The sequence below is a fragment of the Lepisma saccharinum genome, chromosome 2 (genome assembly GCF_977018435.1).
Source record: "Lepisma saccharinum chromosome 2, izLepSacc3.1, whole genome shotgun sequence".
Lineage (NCBI taxonomy): Eukaryota > Metazoa > Arthropoda > Insecta > Zygentoma > Lepismatidae > Lepisma > Lepisma saccharinum.
Genome location: NC_139230.1, coordinates 123,850,885 through 123,870,413, shown reverse-complemented (window position 1 = coordinate 123,870,413; position 19,529 = coordinate 123,850,885). Strand labels below are relative to the sequence as shown.

General features: G+C 39.9%; 1 protein-coding gene across 2 annotated transcripts in view; it reads right to left on the bottom strand.

Moving 5' to 3' along the window:
- LOC145984486 (uncharacterized) overlaps positions 1–19,529 on the bottom strand; it is a 179,034-nt gene that overhangs the window by 15,469 nt on the left and 144,036 nt on the right. Inside the window, exon 15 of one of the 2 annotated variants that reach the window (XM_083118142.1) lies at positions 12,534–12,717. In XM_083118142.1, the coding sequence (XP_082974268.1) occupies positions 12,534–12,717 (184 nt within the window). The remainder of the gene's footprint in view (positions 1–12,533; positions 12,718–19,529) is intronic. The other variant, XM_083118143.1, reaches the window with a different exon arrangement.

The following is a 19,529-nucleotide window of genomic DNA, read 5'->3' as shown; positions in this document are numbered from 1 at the left end:
AACACATATAATTAAATTCACAGGAAAATATGAATAAATTAGCTTTCTGATAATCTACCTGATACAATGAACTAGATACAACTGAGGTTTGGTACAGCAGTTTTCAGAAAGTTGGAGGGGAGTTGAAGGCAGGAACCAGGCCAGCCTGGAAACACTTGACATAAGACTGGGCTCATCTTCTGAAATTTCTGTCTCACTACTCCTGTTCCACTTTTGCTGGACATGAAAGCCTGTTTGCAGGATGCCTTGGAAATGGTACAAGTAACGCAATTTCTGATGCACTGAGTGACATCTCATGTCATTTCAAGCCATGGATATTTTCACCTGACTTTTGACTAAGTTTTCTGCTTCCCATAGTGTCCTGCAAATTCAGAATTGTGAAGTGATATGAGATCTCAAACTCACTGATGCCCATGTCTTGACTGTTTCCTTCTCAATGTGCTTGCATTTTCTAACCTTTTGCCTAAAACTTCTTCATCATCAACCTAGCAATTTTCGCTTTACATTTCCTATTCCCAAAGAATTGCTCTTCCTTCAGTTGCTTCAGTATATGAGATAACAAACTGTCTCTAGTTTGTTCTGAAATAAGTTTTATGTAGCCTGTCAGGAGAGAGTACTTCAGAATTTCCATTCTCCTTTAAAGCAAAATGGAACAATAACACATTGTTCTTTTCATCTGCAGAAATGGAAATTTTTTCAGGGAAATTTGCATTCCCTTACTATTCCCTTCATCTGTTATCTCTTTATCTTTATCAAGTTTGCAAGTACATAATGCACTAATGTTTGGCGTCTCTTGAACTTCGAGGTCATTAGAATTCATTAATTTGCCTGTATCCTTGTTCATAGACTTCCTAGGGCCTCCCCGATGGTGCAGTGGTAGCGTCGTCACCTTGTAATCAAGGGGTCCCGGGTTCGATACCCGGTGGAGGCTCATAGTGGTTTGGATCCCACTTTAAACTGTATGGTCCAGTCTCGATTGTGATTTTTTTTTCCAGTCAACTTGTGAATGTGGGTTAATTTCTTGCTCTCTGATTGGCTGTTGGAAGGTTATGGTGCTCTGATTGTGAGAATATCTTATTTCCTATTTTCAGCGCAAATTTGATGCTTTCTAATCTAATTTAACCTAACCTAACGTACAGCGCAAATAAGATATTCTCACAATCAGAGCACCGCAACTTTCCAACAGCCAATCATAGAGCAAGTAATGAACCCGCATTCACAAGTTGACTGGAAAAAGAAAAAGCACGTCCCGATTAGCCTTCCTGTGCATAAAGTGGGCTTAAAACACCAAATCAATCAATCAATCATAGACTTCCTGCCAGTAGTGGCTTCTGCCTATTCATACACACCCAAATAAATCTGTAATGCAATTATTTTTTATTATATTTATTCACTGAACATAACTCCTTCAAAACATCAAATGTCCCCACACTGCTTCACCTGCCATTTGCATTGCTTCATCAATGCCTGCAGTTCTCCTGCATAAACAGCCCATTCACAACAGTTGGGAAGACTAAAAGTCTGTCTGAGGATAGCAAATTTGGCACATTCAATAAGAATATGCCAAACACTTAAAACAGCGTTACAAACACGACACATTGGAGGGTCCAGCCCTAGTAAGAATAACTTCTTCTCGATGAGAGGGACAGGATGAGGAGCACCATGCACCTGTGGTGGGCTTAATAGCATTGAACTTGTTGCCCATCTCCGCGTTCCACTTGGCCTGCCAAATGTCAAGAAGGTAACAACAAAACACATTCTGCAGGTTGATAGCTGGCAGCAAGTGGACAAGAATGTCGCCGTCTGCATCAGCAGACTTGGTGGCAGCATCAGCTACTCCATTCCTCCACGTGACTAGGGACCCAGCAGAAGTGGACATCAGCACTGGCAGATAAAGACACAAGCTGTCAGAATATGTGCTGCACTACTGGATGCCGGGAATTCGGCAAATGCAGAGTCTGCAAAAGGTTGTTCGAGTCACTGCAGATAAGGACATTTTTCAGGCCATTGACGTAAGCAAATACGTCAGCAAAATCCAGTGCCTTGAGGACGGCGTGCAACTCTTCCATCTAGACGGAGGAGGCAGGATGTAGTGAATAACTGGAACTTTGAAAGTCTAGGACGAAAGTGCAACTGACTGATTCGACTGTCTTGGACCCATCCGTATAAAATACATTAAAATTGGGGTGTTTTGCGCGAAGCTCTAAAAACCACTGCTGGTATATAACCATTGGTGTTACTGCCTTTGGAAGAGCAGTCAGAGAAAAATCGATAGACGGTGCAGGAAACTTCCAGCTTGGGAGTGGTGGAATGAGTGGAGAAACGCCAGGAAGATCACTGTCAACTTCTAGTGTTGACAGAATCTCATCTGCACACACACCGAATGGTCGAGTTGCACAAGGATGTAACTGGTACAGAGCCAGCCTTCTCTCATCGGAGACTGTAATTTAGAATGAGCAGCTGTCTTTGCAGAAACAGCGACGGCTCAGCTGTCTCGACATACAAACTTTCGACGGGACTGGTGCGGAAAGCACTGGTACATACCCGGATACCAGCAAGATGAACAGTGTCGAGAATTCGAAGGAAAATGAGGCCCAGAAACCAGGCCTTATGAAGTACAGGGAAGATTTCCCCATGTACAGGTCAGGGTCAAGATGGCATGTATGCTGACGACAAAAGTGGACGCACACGGATTTCTCAGATAAGAAGGTGAAACCAGTTTGATAGGATCACTCAAGCAAACAGTTCATCATCAGTTGAAACTGACGAGAAGCTGAAGGGAGATTCCGTGAGCAACGAAAAATGGTTAGGTCATCCATATATACAGGCACGGGCATGCTTAATGCGGAAATGCTCGAGGTTTGTGGCACTGTGGTTCCTGTTGAATCAATCTAAGGCACAATTGCGGTCCTTGATTGCTGCACTGATCTCCGCAGTCCACCATGGGACTGGGCGTTGCTTCGCAGGCTCACTGGGATGTGGAATCTAGGCATGTGCTGCATCAAGGACTCATGACACGAAGATATCTAGGGCGTTGATTATGGCAGAGTCGACGCAAGATCGATTTCAAGGTCCACTGCATGCTCAAACACACCCCAGTCAGCTCGACTGAGATGCCAATGAGGGAGCTGTTCACGTAAGTGTTGAAAATGTTCAGAAGTGAGAAAGAGAGGGAAGTGATCACTCCCACAGAGATGAGTGTGAATGCTCCAAGAGGTGGTAGGAGCAAGGCTGGGACTGCAAAAGGACAAGTGCAATGCAGAGCATGTGATTGAGGACGGACTGAAATTTGACAATTTGCCCCGGGGCTCTGTATAAATGGAGCCCCACAAACGAAGGTAAGAATTAAAATCACCAAAAAGAACCACAGGAGATAGGAAGTTGTTCGAATACAGAAAGGAGGCCCTCAAGAGAGAATCAATCGCTCCTCCCTTGTGATATATACACAACACACAGATATTGGCTGTGGTAGATGAACTCCCACGGCAACAGCTTAGAGGGAGGTGGTGAGAAAGAGTGGATGGAATCTCGAATACCGATTGCTACACCACCATGTGCACGACTACTCTTAGGAAGCTTGTCGGTGCGGTAAAGCATGTATCTGTTGAGAATCACTGATTCATTTGGGCAAAAATGTGTCTCTTGGACACAAATGATGGCAGGGTCAAATTCGGATAATAAAATTTGCAGTTCCTCGAGATGCATGGGGAAACTGTTAAGGTTCCATTGGAGACAAAGAGGCCATGATGTAAGGTTTAGTGTGGCCTTCTAAGGCATACTCTATTTGATATCCCTGTTACCTTTGTAAATTCCTCATCCATGGTGTTGTCCTCTATCATGTCCTCAGGCATGGACACAGAGGGGGATGGGGATGGGGGAGTGGTGATGGGTGCTTTCAGTGTCCACCAGGCAGCTTTCAGCTGCGCTTTAAGTCTCAGAGTGGTGGATGCCACCCTGACTGGAGAGCTAGTCAACTTGAGAAAGTATTCTTTGGTATAAACCTGTTTGAACTTCTTATCTGTGGAGCGTGTAGTGGTTTGCTGGGTGAGCTACTTCAGAAAGCGGTGTGGTCTGAGTTGACATGTCACTTGTTTGAACGCCAATACTGAGACGGGCAAGAACATTAGAAGCAGCTGTAGAGAATGGCACAGGTAAAGTAGTGCATACACTTTCATGGAGACATCGTTTTGCTTCACCAGTAGAGATTTTCTCTGTGATGACCAACTCTCAGATCTTCTTTTCCTCTTGGAAAGTGGGGCAGCCATGATGCCAGACTGGGTGCTCGCCTTTGCAGTTAACACGTGTATGAGCATAGCTCTGTCCCATGCTCGGGGCTCACTGCATTTGCCACATATGGCAGTAGTGGCCTTGCAGGAAGACTGTGTATGCCCAAAGTGCTGACATTTGAAGCACGGCATCATCGGATTCGGGATGTAAGGTGGGACATCAAGTCTTTAATAACCAGCCTGTACCTTATCTGGGAGAGTGGTTGTATTAAAGGTGAGAATGAGTGAAGCAGTAGGTACAAGTTCTCCAGACTTTCGAGTCTTTATTCGCTGAACTGCGGTCACATATTGATCTGATAGCTCTTCAAGGATTTCCTCTTCAGTGGAGTTCTACAGATCCCAGTGGTGAATGGAACATTTACAACTATTCAGTTGACGCTGATGTTCAACCTGAACAGGAAAGGCGCCCAATGTTCTAAGCTTAAGAAGGTTGTTAGTCAGGCGATCTGTACTTGTCTGGATGAGGAGGCTTCCATTATGCAGTTTTTTGATGTCACGGACATCACTTACAGTGGCAAAGTCCACTTGCTTTTTGAACAGGAACAGTGATAGGCCTTTTAATGTTTTAGCTCCAATTTTCTTTGCGTTGGTAGATTCATCCTTACTGTCTGTCTTTATGACAATGCTAATTACAAGGTAACGTGGCACTGACGTGAAGTTACTTGTCTTTTCCAATAATCTTGTCAGGCTCAAGGCCTCCAACATTTTGGGGGTTTTCCACTTTTAGAAAGTGATTTTGTTCCCATAAACATAAGATTTTTAAAGCAGGGTCCATAAATTGTCGCTTCAACATGCCCTCTATACCAAGGAAGGCCTACCCCAAAAATTGAAGGCTACACAAGGGCCAAGCCTAAATCCCTGTGGCCATGTTCGCAACTGCAACTACTCCTACAGCCAAACTGTCCCATCAGTACGTGCCACAACACCTTGGGATAGGGTTTCTTTCTCGAGCTTGTCTCCTCTAGCGGGACCCTTAGTTATAGGGAGGTCAACGGGATGGAGATGAATGCATGTTAGTTGATGCTGTTTGCCACAGAACTTACAAGCAGTCTGCTAGGGGGCTCTTCTGGCTTGAAACATTGGGGACTTCAGTTGCACAGCATTTCATGCATTATCATCACCAGACATGTGTCAGAATGTAGTGTTGCAACCCATTCCATTCGAGACTGTATGAGGGAGTCGAGGAAAGCCATACATCATTGCAAATTGAGGGATTTTCTTTAGAAAAGGGAAATTCCTATCTCGCCCTATTTTGAGAATGATAGGGGCATAAACATCCTCGAGTGCTTTGGTGTCCTGTCTTGAATGAGAAAGGGGAGAAGGAAGAGGAGAGGAGAAAAACGGAGAGCAAAGTGCTGTTTTAAACAAAGTCTTGCATTGTAAATTCGGCCAAGGTAAAATGCCCTTGTAGCCCTGCCGTAGCATGGATGTGGCAATCAGTTGCATCATCAAAAGCTCGTGGCTCTTTCAGTGCCAATCATCATGAAGGAGAAAACTGTACGCAGCAAAGCAGAGACTTAATATTAGACGTTTTTGATTTTTTTTTAAAATGATGCAAACAAACAAACTACAAAGCATGCAGTGACTGCAGTAATAATAGCTACTAATAAAAGTAGATACAGCAGAAAAATTCATAAGTAGGGCAGTGTGGACTGAGTGAGCACTGTTATTTTTTATATTTATTATTTTCTTGATTTTGTTGGTTTGGTCAGTTGGTCATGAGAAATAAACAACTCCAATTACAACTAATTTTCTGTGTGGTAAATGGCTTCTTTGTTTGGTCTGTATAAATGTTGTTATTATCCTTGTTTACTATTACCAGTGGAGAGAGGGAGGGAATTTTGTATGAACTATTTTGCAAATCAACAATAATGTTGATATAATAGAAATGTTTTTAGTGATCTTGTCAGGTTATCAAATAATGAGGGCCGGTTTTTCAATATATGGTCAACTTTTTGGTCAGCCAGCCACCAGTCTTAACCAATGCTGGATTTTTCAATGTGAAAATAACCAAAGGCTCACTGAAAGTTGGTTGGGCATGTAACAATTGTGAGTTGGCAATGCTTGCCTGAGATATTTCATCACACTGCCATCTAGATGTCAACATTCAAATCAAATTTCACATGGTGTGAAAAGGTAGAACTACAATATGGCACATGTGGTTGTTGAAATTCATTGTTTACATTGCAAATACAGAACCTAATGGTCTATGTATTGTTTTACTACAAAGAAATACATACCGTATTTATGCGTGTATAATGCGCACCCTGTTTTTTGATAGGGAAAAGTGACAAGAAACAATTATATCTCATATATAATGTGCAGTACAGGGTGTCCGGCTTAGACCTTTAACATTACAAAACAGTATAACTTTAGTTACATTAAACTTCAAATTAAACTTATTGTTTGTATGGGACTGGCAACTGTGGCCATTTGCGAGAATCACCAGTACTTCGAGTTGACGTGACGCGGATGCGCGTGTAACGCATAAATTCCAAGATGGCGGAGTGGACGGTTCAGCAGAGTGTTCTGCGTTCTTTCACTGGCAGAAAACAAATCTGTGAAGCTTGTTCAACATGCTTTTCGGCGTGAATTCAATCTTCAACATCACGACAATGTTCCTTCCTATTTGAGTATTGCTATGTGGGATAAACAACTAAGAGAAACTGGAAGTGTTGTGTCGGTGTGCGGGAAGTACGCGAAGCGGAAGGTATCAGAGGAAAACATTGAAGTGATTTGCACTGCATTCACAAGAAGCCCAAGAAAATCAATAAGACCTTCAAGTTTAGAGCTCAACATTCCTCGGTCTACTATCCATGATGTTGTGCACAAAAGGTTACGTCTACGGGCGTACAAGATCCAGTTAGATCAAGGAAATTATCCTGATGATAAAGCTAAAGACAGACGTCTTCGGGCAAAATGTTAACCGAAATTGACAACAGCAATGCTTTTCTGGACAAGGTGTGCTTTTCTGATGAAGCTGCATTCCACACGTGTGGCAAAGTTAACAAGCAAAATTGCCGTATTTGGAGATGTGACAATCCTCATGAGTTTCGTGAAATTATGAGAGACTCGCCAAAAGTTAATGTGGGTTAATGAAAGACAAGATAATAGGCCCGTTCTTCTTTGCTGAAGAAACAGTGAGAGGAACGAATTATTTAGACATGCTTCAGCATTACACTGTGCCTCATATGCCTCCAGTACCATTTTCCAACAAGACGGAGCCCCGGCACATTTTGCTATCATTGTACGAGAATTTCTCGATGAGCATTTTCCCACAAGATGGATAGGAAGAGGATCTAAACCACTTGCTTGGTCTCAGCACTCTTTCTCTTTCCCCCCTAGACTCTTTCTTTTGGGGGTTCATCAAGGACCAAGTCTACAGTATGCCCGTCGAGAACTTGGAAGATCTGTGTAACAGAATTCGTCAGGTGATTAACAATGTGACCCCTCAAATGCTAGTGAATACCTGGACGAAATTGGAATATCGGTTCGACATCTGCCGTGTCACAAGGGGGGCTCATATCGAGGTTGTGTGAAGTGCTGGTGCTGGGACAAAAAAATGCATGAGTTTTTCTACCAAAATGTAAATTTTGGTAATAAAATTGGGTTTCTCTGCAAAATTATGCTCTTTTGTAATGTTAAAGGTCTAAGTCGGACACCCTGTATAATCCAGTTTCAAGAAATGGCTTAGTTAGTTGTTAGGTCGTAAAGCTGTTATTATGCTGATCAAGAGTGAATGACATCATACCTATTCAATGAATCACTTGATTGATTTGATTGATTTAGTTTATTTTACTTCATGTTTTGTGCCTCTTGGCTAATTTGTGAAGATGGGGATGAGTGATGAAATTGATGAATGGACATTCACACACAACCAAGCCTGAGCGGGATTCGAAACCCGGGACCCTTGGTGTCGCAGCGCAATGTGCTAACCACTCGGCCACAGGGTCTGGCTCAATGAATCACATGTTGCTATGTGGACCAAGAGGAGAAGAATATCACTTGTGTATGCCATGAGTTATCAACCCACACCACTTCCCACCTCTCCCTCCACTGTGTTTAGCATCCCAAAGCTTACACCCTTTAACCACCTTATTTATTCTGTAATAGTATACAGCGAGATCAAAGTTATGTTATGGATTTGCAGTGCTCAGGAAATTATTTTCTATTATTTCTTGCCCAACAAATACCGCTGATTCGCATCCCATGTGACGGGAGTTGCATTCTCAAATTCTGCCAGAATGGCACTGCTTTCGTTGGTGTCACAGAACATTACATTACAAAGTAAAAAATCATGGGAAATGGCCTTCAAACTTTTATATGAGGTTTTGCTCATTCCTTTTTTACTTTTTCTAAAAAATATATTTTTGGTGACTAACATAACATTTCGTTCTCTGCGAGATTGCATAGGTTCGAATCTGGCTCTGGTCAGAGTTTATTCAGCCTATGTATAGGGCCGGTGGCAACCCACCATCTTGAGGAAATTGGGGAGCTTCGAATGAGTAAGCGTAATCCAGTCCCGGAAACCTACAACGGCTGGGGATACGTCGGGCTAACCCCCCAACTATTCCAATACTGGTTTCAGATCTCCATGCTTAGAGGTGATGAAGGAAAGTGTGGGAGGGAGACCGGCAGTCGGTAGGTAAGCCAAGGCCCTTCAGGGCTGTTGCACAAAGGATTAAACATAACATTATATGAGGTACATTCAGGACCCTCAAATTAGCAGTTAGCAGCACAAGATTTCTTCCATTAAAGCATTTACACACTCTCTATATATAATATTATTTGGCCAGTAATACATTTTAATTATTATTTTCTTTTTCCTTATCTTTTCTTTCATCAAAAGTATCATAAAAATCAATGTTCCTTCATTTTTTAATCAAGTTATTTCTATCACATTTCACATTAGTGTCACTATCTTGAATGGAATACTGTTGCCATATTCACAAACTACAGGATTTAAGCTTTACAACGATATATAACGAGATAGTGTTACAAAATCATGGATTGACCTTGTACGGTTTCATGTAGGCTGTCCGTATTATTCTGTGCATAATACACACCACAGTTATTGGGAGCAAAAATTTTGGAAAAAAGTGCACATTATACATGAGTAAATACGGTTTAAGGGGAAAACAATTACCACACATTTGGCTTTCTTCTTAAAACAGATAGACTTCACAAAACACAATATGGTAATATGTAGCATAAATAATTATTCTTTTCCGGAACTTTTCTAACGGTGGAAGCGGCCCCGGCGCCTACCCAGCGTCGAATAACATGGGTACCTGGGGGAAACCCTGGGGGGTAAAGGCGGTCAGGGGCGTGATGCTGATCACATCACCCCCACTCACGACCGGATCAAGAAAGTGTGGGGCATTACCCCCGCACCCCCTATACGCCTTCATGGCGTGGTGCTATGCACAGGGGAACACTTTACCTTTTTTTTTTTTACAGAATGAAAGAGACGATATCCTATATAAATAACTTCTATCTAGCTATGCAATAAGAAAAATAAGTGACATTTTGCATGTATATTTTGACTGAAAGTTTATTCCTGGTTTGCACACTTCTTTTTCTCCCCGGGAGAATGTCACATCACAGAGAAATTAAATATTTTCATTGAACGTTTGTAATTTGTAGGTTACTTTTACATAGTATCTCTACCTGACAATATTAAAATGTATTATTTTTTAATTTTAAATATGTATCTTATGATCACGCAAAATAAAACATGGAATCAATGTCCAAATCGTGGTAAATGAATATAACAACAACAAAAAAGAATCAGCAGAGGGACTCAAACTCGTGACATAAAAAGGAACACCCACTCCAAGCTACCACCCTTATCCACTACACTAACTTGCCACATGTCTTCAGTATGTGTACACAAATCCAAGTCTGGTGACCATTTCCTTTGTTCTACCTGTTACTATGCACTTCATTTCAACTCTGCCAAGCACAAGTTTAGTTTTACACCAATGTAACATTTTATTGAATATTTTCTCGTTAAATGTGCTTGAGAAATCATCTGGTGAAGATCAATCTTCCGATGAGGCAGCCATGTTTGTTCGCAAATACTGCCAGTCATCACGCTGACCACTGGATAGAGCATGGATCAAGATCATTGCCACTTAACCTCCGGTTGAGGAGCTAGCCCCTGTGGCAGAGTAGTTAGCACATCATACTATGACACCAGGGGCCCCGGGTTCGATTCCCGCCCTGGACATTCATCAATTTCATCACATTATCACTCATTCCCATCTTCTCAAATTAGCCAAAAAAAAGTGGCACAAAAGCAAAGTAAAATAAAGCAAATCTATCAATAAATCCAGTCGAGGAGCTGACCTAAGATGGAAAAACCCAAAATTGCAGTAACATCTAGTTATTTGCCAACCCGAACTTCAATCGCACATTGAAAAACCCACCCTTAATCATCTAAGGTCACAAAAGAAACCACATTGGGTGGGGTGATAAAACTTTTTCTGGATGGAAGCCTGAGGTGCACACCCGAGTGATCTGACAAGTTATTCTTTCCTTGTTCTGTGTTATTTCTTTGCATAACAGTGAGGGTGAATTGTTGTTTCCCTGCACAATGTCACTAACTTTAAATTCTCCAGAATGTGCAACATAAGCCAACTTTGCCTCAAAAAATCCCTTCCCACAATTATATCTTGGAAACAACTCTCAAGAATTGCAAATTTATGCCCGAATTTCACACCATTTAGACAAACAGCAGCATACATCTCGCCCACTGATGCAACGTGCCTATGTCAGAAAATAGTACAAAGGACTTGCTGCTTATCTTACAAGGGATCAGGGGTTTAAAATCTCACTGAAAACTGCTCTTCCCATTGAGGTCATGGAACTCCTTGTTTTTATGATGTAATTAATCAATTTGTTTGAAAGTCTACAAACCACATAACCCAGATCAGCAGACTATTTCTTATCTAGGGGTTTCTAATAGGCAGCCAACCCAGAACCCCTAAACACAATTTACTCCTTAGTAGCTACGATGCATATACAATCTACTGGGTTCAGACAATCATGCTTCACAGAGATAGTTTTACATAGAATTTATTTCCATGCTTCTCTTCTCTGTGTATACAAGAAATGGACTCTTAAGGATGTTTATTCTACAAGCACACTATTCACCATAGCTCTAACGTGCTACCATAGTTTATCATGCAGGAGTCCCCAACACACGGAGCTCATAAGCAAAAACTACACACTCTACTCTCTCCAACTTTATGATGAACTCTACTCCCCATTCTAGTTGGAACCAAATATTTACATATGCAAGACAACTGGTGGGGTGAGGCCCATTTGTGAGCTGTAAGGAAGGAAACTCTTTGGGGAAAACTAACTTTAGAATTCCTGGTTATGGAGCACGAAGAAATCTTGGCCACATCATTTACAAACATCTAAATTTTCTACAAATCTTTTTTTACCAATTTCAAAGCTGTGTGTGCTAAAAACAACACAACAACAAATATGCACCACAACTACTTTTCTCCAATTCACAATCTTTTGCATGCATTCTGTCTATTCTGGTATTTTCCTCAATTTTTCACACTTGCACAGAGTGAAATCTTACTATTTAGAACATTTACATGCAAAAGTAATTTTGAATTATATTTAAATTTGTAGGTTTGAGTCAAATGTCAGTATGACTTAAAATGCTTTTAAATTCATTATTCATTTTAATAACCTGCAAAGTGCAACTGTACATGTTGGAGAACAACCAAACTTTTTAAACATAAGTTCTGGTTTTCTATTTCAATCCTGGATTAGTCTTATGGAAATAATATCATATTATATCATTATGTGTCAATTAAATCCTGAAATTGAAATCCAGTGCAGACTTGAGTGTTTTTGGAACAACCAAAGACTTAGTGGTAGACTCCAAGGTTACACAATTAACTCCCTACTTGCTGTAGCTGGTGCAGGGATATCAGAAGCTGGGCACCTATGACTTCTTTTAACATCAAATCCTTTTAATAATACCATGTTTTAATTTATTCAATGTTCTCTCTTGAAAAGGACATTTAAAAAAAGGAAGGGGTATATGCATAGTAGTGAGATAAGAGATATACACTAGTAAGAGATAATTACAAAATGTAAGCTGAGAGATTACTGAAAAGAACAGGTGAATATAAAGAGTGAAGTGATAAAAACAATTCATGGAACAACCATGAATTTCCATTTATTTATATTGCAACATTTCTCTTTTACTGCACTTACTGAGGATATGTAGATAGGATACCATCTTGCTGAATTCTTTTGATTTCGAAATGTGATCAATAGAGGAAATGATGTCCATTTCTGTCAAACAAGATTCATCACCACCATGATCTGCATCTGATACGCCTGTGTTTTGATGTTTCTCAACTTCCTGTTGCTTATACTTTCTTTGCAACCATTTCTGCTGAATAAAATTAATAATTATACTAAGATTAAATCAATAAAAGCTTCACAAATTCATGAATATTTAAAAGACACCAGATAAAGTGAAGGCAGTGGGCCTTTGAAATTAATACATAGAAATCAAGTTAAATAAGCAACATGGGTACAGTGTTTTTTTTCTCTCTCCATGTAACATCATGAATAAATGTAAGCTATTTTAATAATCTGATTGTCTTAATGTGTAAGAGTATCAGCATCAGTTCAAGTAATTTTTCACAGCCCTAGTTTTTTCACCTTCTTCTTTCACACAAGTGTTGATAACGCAGCAAAGAAATGTTCACATTTAATAAGTTTTATTCACAAATTTACAAGAGGTGGAAGTGTACAATCAAAGCCTGCTATGATACTTCCAGTCTTGGCACTCAACCAGTTCACCTTCTTTTTGCAAGAACTTACAATTCTGCCTCTACTCACCAAATCAGGATGGGTGGGTGCTATTGTCGATATGAGAAACTCTCAAAATATCATCCTGTACGAAGTTTCGCTGCCTTTGGATTTGCATTAGTTTACCGAATAAAATAGCGAAAATCGTAGCAAAATATGGCGAGGGATAATACCTATTATTTATAATTAATTATATTTCACATTTAAAACTTGGAGTATAACACTTGTGACTGAGATAACACTCCTGTGACTACAAGTATGTATTACAATATCTATCTACAACCAAAGTGCAGTTTTCCCGAGGTGGGAATACAAAACATACAGGAAGAATATCTAGAAAACCTACCAAACAAATAAAAACATATTAACATTACTTCCTTATGGTATACAAAAGAACTTTGATTCATGACTAGGCTTCTTTCACCTAGCATTTTGGGTAATGGGTAACTTCTTTCACTCGTGTGAGAATTGTCAGTAACTGAAACTGTGTTTAAGAATTTCAAAGTGTTATGAAGAAGAGAAACTCCATTTGTATGAAGGTAAGGTGTGAACAGGAGAAGAATTGCCACATAGGGTAGCTACAATGATATATTTTTTTTACCTAACTTATTAAATGTTTGTTTAAGTAAGATAATCTCAATCTCTAGGCATATTTCTATTGAACCACATCGAGCATTTATTTTTCCTTCATCAGTCAGGTTACGATTATTAAGAAAGTGATGAAATTGTTTTTGTGATGTTAATTTGCACATATTCCTTACTTTTGCAATTTTTAGTTGTTTTTTGTGTGAAAAATCACGTTTTTATGTGAGGAAAGTTTAATGCAGAATGAACAAAAGTACTTTAAAAACTTTTCTAACAGGCATTAATTAAATACAAAGATTCATGTAGGCAGCTACATGTATCAATTTCCAACACTCCTATGAGCCAAGTAAGAGAATCATTCGTTAAGCCTCAACGAAGATGCACTGCTTCTTTCAGTTAAAAACTCATAATATTATTAAAATTGTATATTCAAAATCATTCATTTCAATTATGGACAAAAACCAAAATGTATTTCTTCACTATTGTTGGGGTTTATCATACTTTCTGTAATCATCCTTGAATGTTTAATGTATAGAGAATACAGCATTGTATCGCATGAAAAAACAAGTTATTTAGTTTTGGAAAGTACGTCAGTAGTAGCAAATAAAGTCAATATAAACTTAAGCAACTGTAAATGTCAAATTTTGGCATAACTCGCTTTCCGATAAAATGCTAAAATTACATTTCAAATGGTTTTGCTGCTAGGTTGCTTCACTCCATGAAGCATTAGGCCTTGTTCCCCTACAAGGGACGGGGCTAGTTTCACACATACAAATTACTTCTTGTAGCCTTTAGGCGTCTCTTCCATTTGCAAAGAATTTGTTCCATATTTTTCATAATTGTCGCATAAATTAAGCAATATACTCTAATCTGCCACCTAAATGTCAACCCTTCTTCCACGTTACACTCTGGACTGTATTTTGCAGACTAACGAGGCTCTGGCATCTGTACTCACATCCGGTATAATCCTCTGTGGACCTTGTTTTGTGATCTGCCCATGTGTGTTTGTGATTGCCCTTTCATCTATTTCATCTTATCACAATTCATCCTCATCTTCGTGATTAGCCATAAGTGGAAGAAAACCAAAGTCAAATAAAACAAATCAATCAAATCAATTAATCTAATCTACTTCGATCAGCTAACTAATATAAACTTTAGGCTAAAAGATTAAAAAACAGCAACTTACGTGTGTGAGTATGAGATTTTTCGTACTACGTTTCGGAGGTTACACTACCTCCTTCTTCAGGTTGAAACGATGTTATTCAGACACCTGACATGGTGCCTCGTCGTGAAAGTGAAGGTTAAGGATTTAGGTTAAAAAGTTGCATGAAGGACACTTTCTAAAAAAGAATATAAATTACACATCTAAAACCGCGCAATGCTATAAAAAACAAAAGAACGTCCAAGGCTGAAGTCGGCGAACTGCCGACCAGTGCTCGGGGTAGGCGAATGCACGGTGTCAGCCCGTACCTGGGGAAAGAAAACTTCCCCTCCTCAATCCTTCCAAACTGGGGCTCGGGAGTCACCAATCCAAGGAGAAGTCGACTTCCACCTCGGCGGCTTTCCTAACCTCAGGAGTAACACGGAAGCCCATCTCGTCCCTATTAACTGCGGCTTTATCCCATTTTTTAAAGAAATTAACCCAGCCGTCTTCTAAATTCCCATCGTCCCTATTAAGTTTGTTCCAATTTTTCGCGCATATATAGGCAGCTTCATATACGTTTCTGTCCAACAATCTTTTAGCCTAAAGTTTATATTTAATTGTGAGTAATTCGCACATTATCAGTATGTCAGCTAACTAAGTACAGTCTATGTTAAATTCCTTCTTAATTGAAAGGGAGGACAAACTATCCACTTACAAACTGAAGTACACAGGGAGCAGTTGAAAGGCATGGACAGGGAGATACAATGAAGGAAAGGGACACCTAAATGAGAGAAATAAGGAAGGTTATATCACGATTGAAACAGGGAAGATAGGAATGATAGTCAAGCGGCTTTACAACAGATGACGACATGGAGTCACTTATTACTCTTTCCTAGATAAGAGTGCATAGAGAGAAATTTAATCAGAAAAGTTGGCGAACAAATTACCCGTGCGCGCACATGTATGTGTGTGAAAGCATAAGAGGGAGAGAGAGAACTGGGGGGGGGGGGATACAAGCTGAGAAAAAAGGCAAATAAGACATTCAACAGGAAAGAGAAAAGGCAAAAGAAATACAAAGGAATGCAGGATAGGCGAGAGAATACATGTTTGTAAAAATCATACATTTTATATCTGTCCATCCTAATTTATCAATACAGGAAAACCTCGTTAATACGATATTGGTTAATACGAAGTACCCTTTAATCCGAAGTTCTTCCCATTCCCCAGCCGATAAGATAGGATTTATAATGTATTTCAGTACGGATAAATCGAAATACGGATAATTTTTAATACGAAGTTGTTTACAAGACTCTTCCGCAAAACTGGTTTCGCTTAATTCGAAGTAGACACCTGCGTAAGTCGACAAGAGAAGATCGAATGTGGAGAGAGCTTGGACGTTATTTTAACTTGACCTTGACATGTTTCCTTGTCCTAAGAGCTGCTGACAACTCGAGGGAAGCAGCCCGAAATGCCCGCTGGACATTGACATTCTTTGTCAATGTACATGGGAGGTCAAGCTCTTTCCCCACTGAATGCGCCACCTTGGAAATATTCACCAGTGCCAGATGAGAAATGCAAGATAAGATCGCACGAATGTTCCAAAATACAAGACGCGTGGCGCCTGGAAGTCTCACAAATCTGTCTAGCTCTGAGCTCGAGATACAGCAATTTCCCGTGAGCGAGCAACTTTTGGCCTGGTAGCAGACAACGTCCGGTAACCACTTTCATTAAAAGCGTGTTCTTTGTGCCCTGTAGACCTTCATAAAAAAAGGGAAACTGTTACAGATAATCAAAGCCGCATGGGCCAACTAAAGATCGTCAACCCGCTTAATGCGTTGTCATCTAGGTTTCCCGCAAAAGTTGACATCGATCTTACGTATGTTGCAACTCCAGTTTCCCGCTTCATACGTTTCCAAACTGTGCCGGTCATAAAATTTGCCAAAACAGTGTTTTGTTGTCTGAGTGACTTCTCCCCTTTATTTATCAGCAAACGTTGGGGGGGGGGGGGGTCCGTTGCTAAGTGTTTCGGCCACGATATTCTTGCTCGTGTGCGCACACCGGCTCCTTTGGCGTCTAATAAAAAGGAAACAGTTCTGAAAACCTTCTTTAAAACGAACAAAAACTGCATGATAAGTAAAAGAAAACTGACCCCCTTCCTTTTCCTACAACAGCTCATTATCCGCCACTGGTGTGCATGGTAATGTGATTTTTCACACTGCTGATAGAAGTTCGGTCTTCGACAACTGCCTTATCTTTAAAATGCCGATGATTTCCCTTCTGCCACCTGCTGCTCTAACTTCCAGCCGGTCTCATTGTGTTTACCCTGCAGCTGGCGCCAGTGTTTAGTCTAGCGTCTGGAAAGCTCTCGCTTGCTGATAACTGCAATGACTCATCCAGTGGGAAGGAATAAGCTTCATTGCTTCATTGTTTTGAATCTCCCAAAGCCATATAATCCCCGCTTTTCTTCAGAACCATTAGCGTGCTGCTGTTAAAAAAAAAACCGCAATGCTCAATGTAGGAATACGAGAGGAAAAGTTTTGGCGGAACGAGTGTTTGACCTCCAGAATACTCCTGAATCCTATAATAAATTGTCGATTAATCTGAATAATACGCAAGTTTCAAGTTTCGTAAAACTTGTTTTTAGTTCATTTTTTACTGCTGAACTAAGCGGGACTAAATATACAGTTTAAAGTGGGATCCAAACCAGAGTGATTATCGAGTGCAGCACTGTTTAATGTGTCCTAGGATACACATTGGGTGCAAACATCGCAAGTTGTGTGTTTACTTTTTCAGAGTTGATTACAATGCAAGTTGAGGAAGAGTTTGGACTGCTCCCTGAAAAAGGGGAGGGGGGCGAATATGAAGTTAACTGAAGCAAAGAATACGTGACTTTTTTTTACGATGTGTTTTAGACAGCCGAACCAGAATGAAATTTACAGGCCCGATTTTTTTGTTTTGTTTTGTGCCAGGGAAAGGTTGTGTTCTCTCCCAAGAGAATCTTCTCTTACCAGTTAATCCTGTAACGGACAATGTTCTAGTACATAAAATCCAATATTCATTCTGTTTGATTATCTCCCGTCTCTTGCTGGCGTGTGACTACTGTCAAGACCCACTTCTTGCAATAAACGAGATTGTTTTCTTTTCCGTAGGTCTCCGTGCAAACGGGTTTCTTATGAACTAAGAATTTCGTGGAAGAGCAACAACTTTGCACAATTAAAAGAAAATACAGTTTTTTATAAGACTTTTTTTGCCACAACATGCATCCCGTGCATAACCGGTTGTATAACTAGGCAGGATAAATGGTGTTAACCGACTCCTTGTAATCTTTGTGTCCGCGTTAAGCTCCGTGTTCTCATTTTGTGTAACATTTTTTACACTTCCTTTAAAACGTACAATATTATTATATAGTACATATAAAGCTTATTTTCTGAGCTACCACCAAGTATAAAATATCCTTTGTGGGGCTAATTTATACTCTACTTTATTTACACCTGAAAACAGGCGCCATCTTGAAAAGTTTGGATAACTCGAAGTCGTTTAATACGAAGTTGACATTTTTTGGTCCCTTGAATTTCGTATTAACGAGGTTTTCCTGTATTTGGCTCCAGCACACCTGGTCAAAATTTTCTGGCGCCACCCCTGCACCAAATGGTACTGATGTCTGACCAGCCTCCTTCTACCAGGAAGCTTCTAAAGCAGGTGAACTTTACGACTGAGAGGTTTGCAACTTAAGTATTTAGGTCTTTCAAAAATTTATGTCATTGAGGAAGCAATGCATTTCAACACAACTGGAATGAAGAATCTGGAGATATGTTCACTTACATCTTCAGAATGATCATTATTTGTGTACTAGAACAACACATCACACTTTCTCAAAGCATGGCTCTACATGGACTTACAGGTTTTGCTCTAAACACACACTGGGTAAGAGACACACAGCATTTTCTATGAATCTTTTATAGGTTCACGAAACACCAATAAAACTGGACAATGGGTCATCATCTGATTTTGTCACTTTTAGAAATCAGGTCCATACATGCCAAACTACAGGATGAGGTAGACATTTGTGTGTTGCATTTGAAGCAAGGCATTATTTCCGTAATTTTCTTCATTACAATTCCAGCAACACGAACAAAGGAAGATGCGTGGCTGTACTGATTTCCACTGAGAACCTCGAATGGAAAACAAAAAGTAACAGAGTAATTGATTTATGCTCTGAGTAAAAAAAATGAAAATAACTTATATATGTACAAAATGGTATGACACTAACATCTCTAGTGGGTACAAAGAGGAGCATTCATCTGCTTAAAAACTGGTCATGAAGAGTGTTACTTGGTTCATTATGTTTTTACATGAAAAGTAAAATAAATATTATTACATTTTCAAATAATTCCAAAAAAGCATTGCCAAAATACCAAAGTATTCATTTCCCTCCCTGATGATGCATTATTTGCACTCTCAATGAAATAAAGTGTTATTTGTCCTGATGGAAATCTAACACATAATGGCAGAAGGGGATGGAAAAGTAGTAGTCTTGATATGACATAATTGTTTCACCCCTCCCTCCTGAAAAAAAAAAATAGTTTGCATGAAGGTACATAGGTTAGGGTATGCAGATAAAGTTTCACACATTCTCGATTTTGGAAAGTAATGTGATCAGC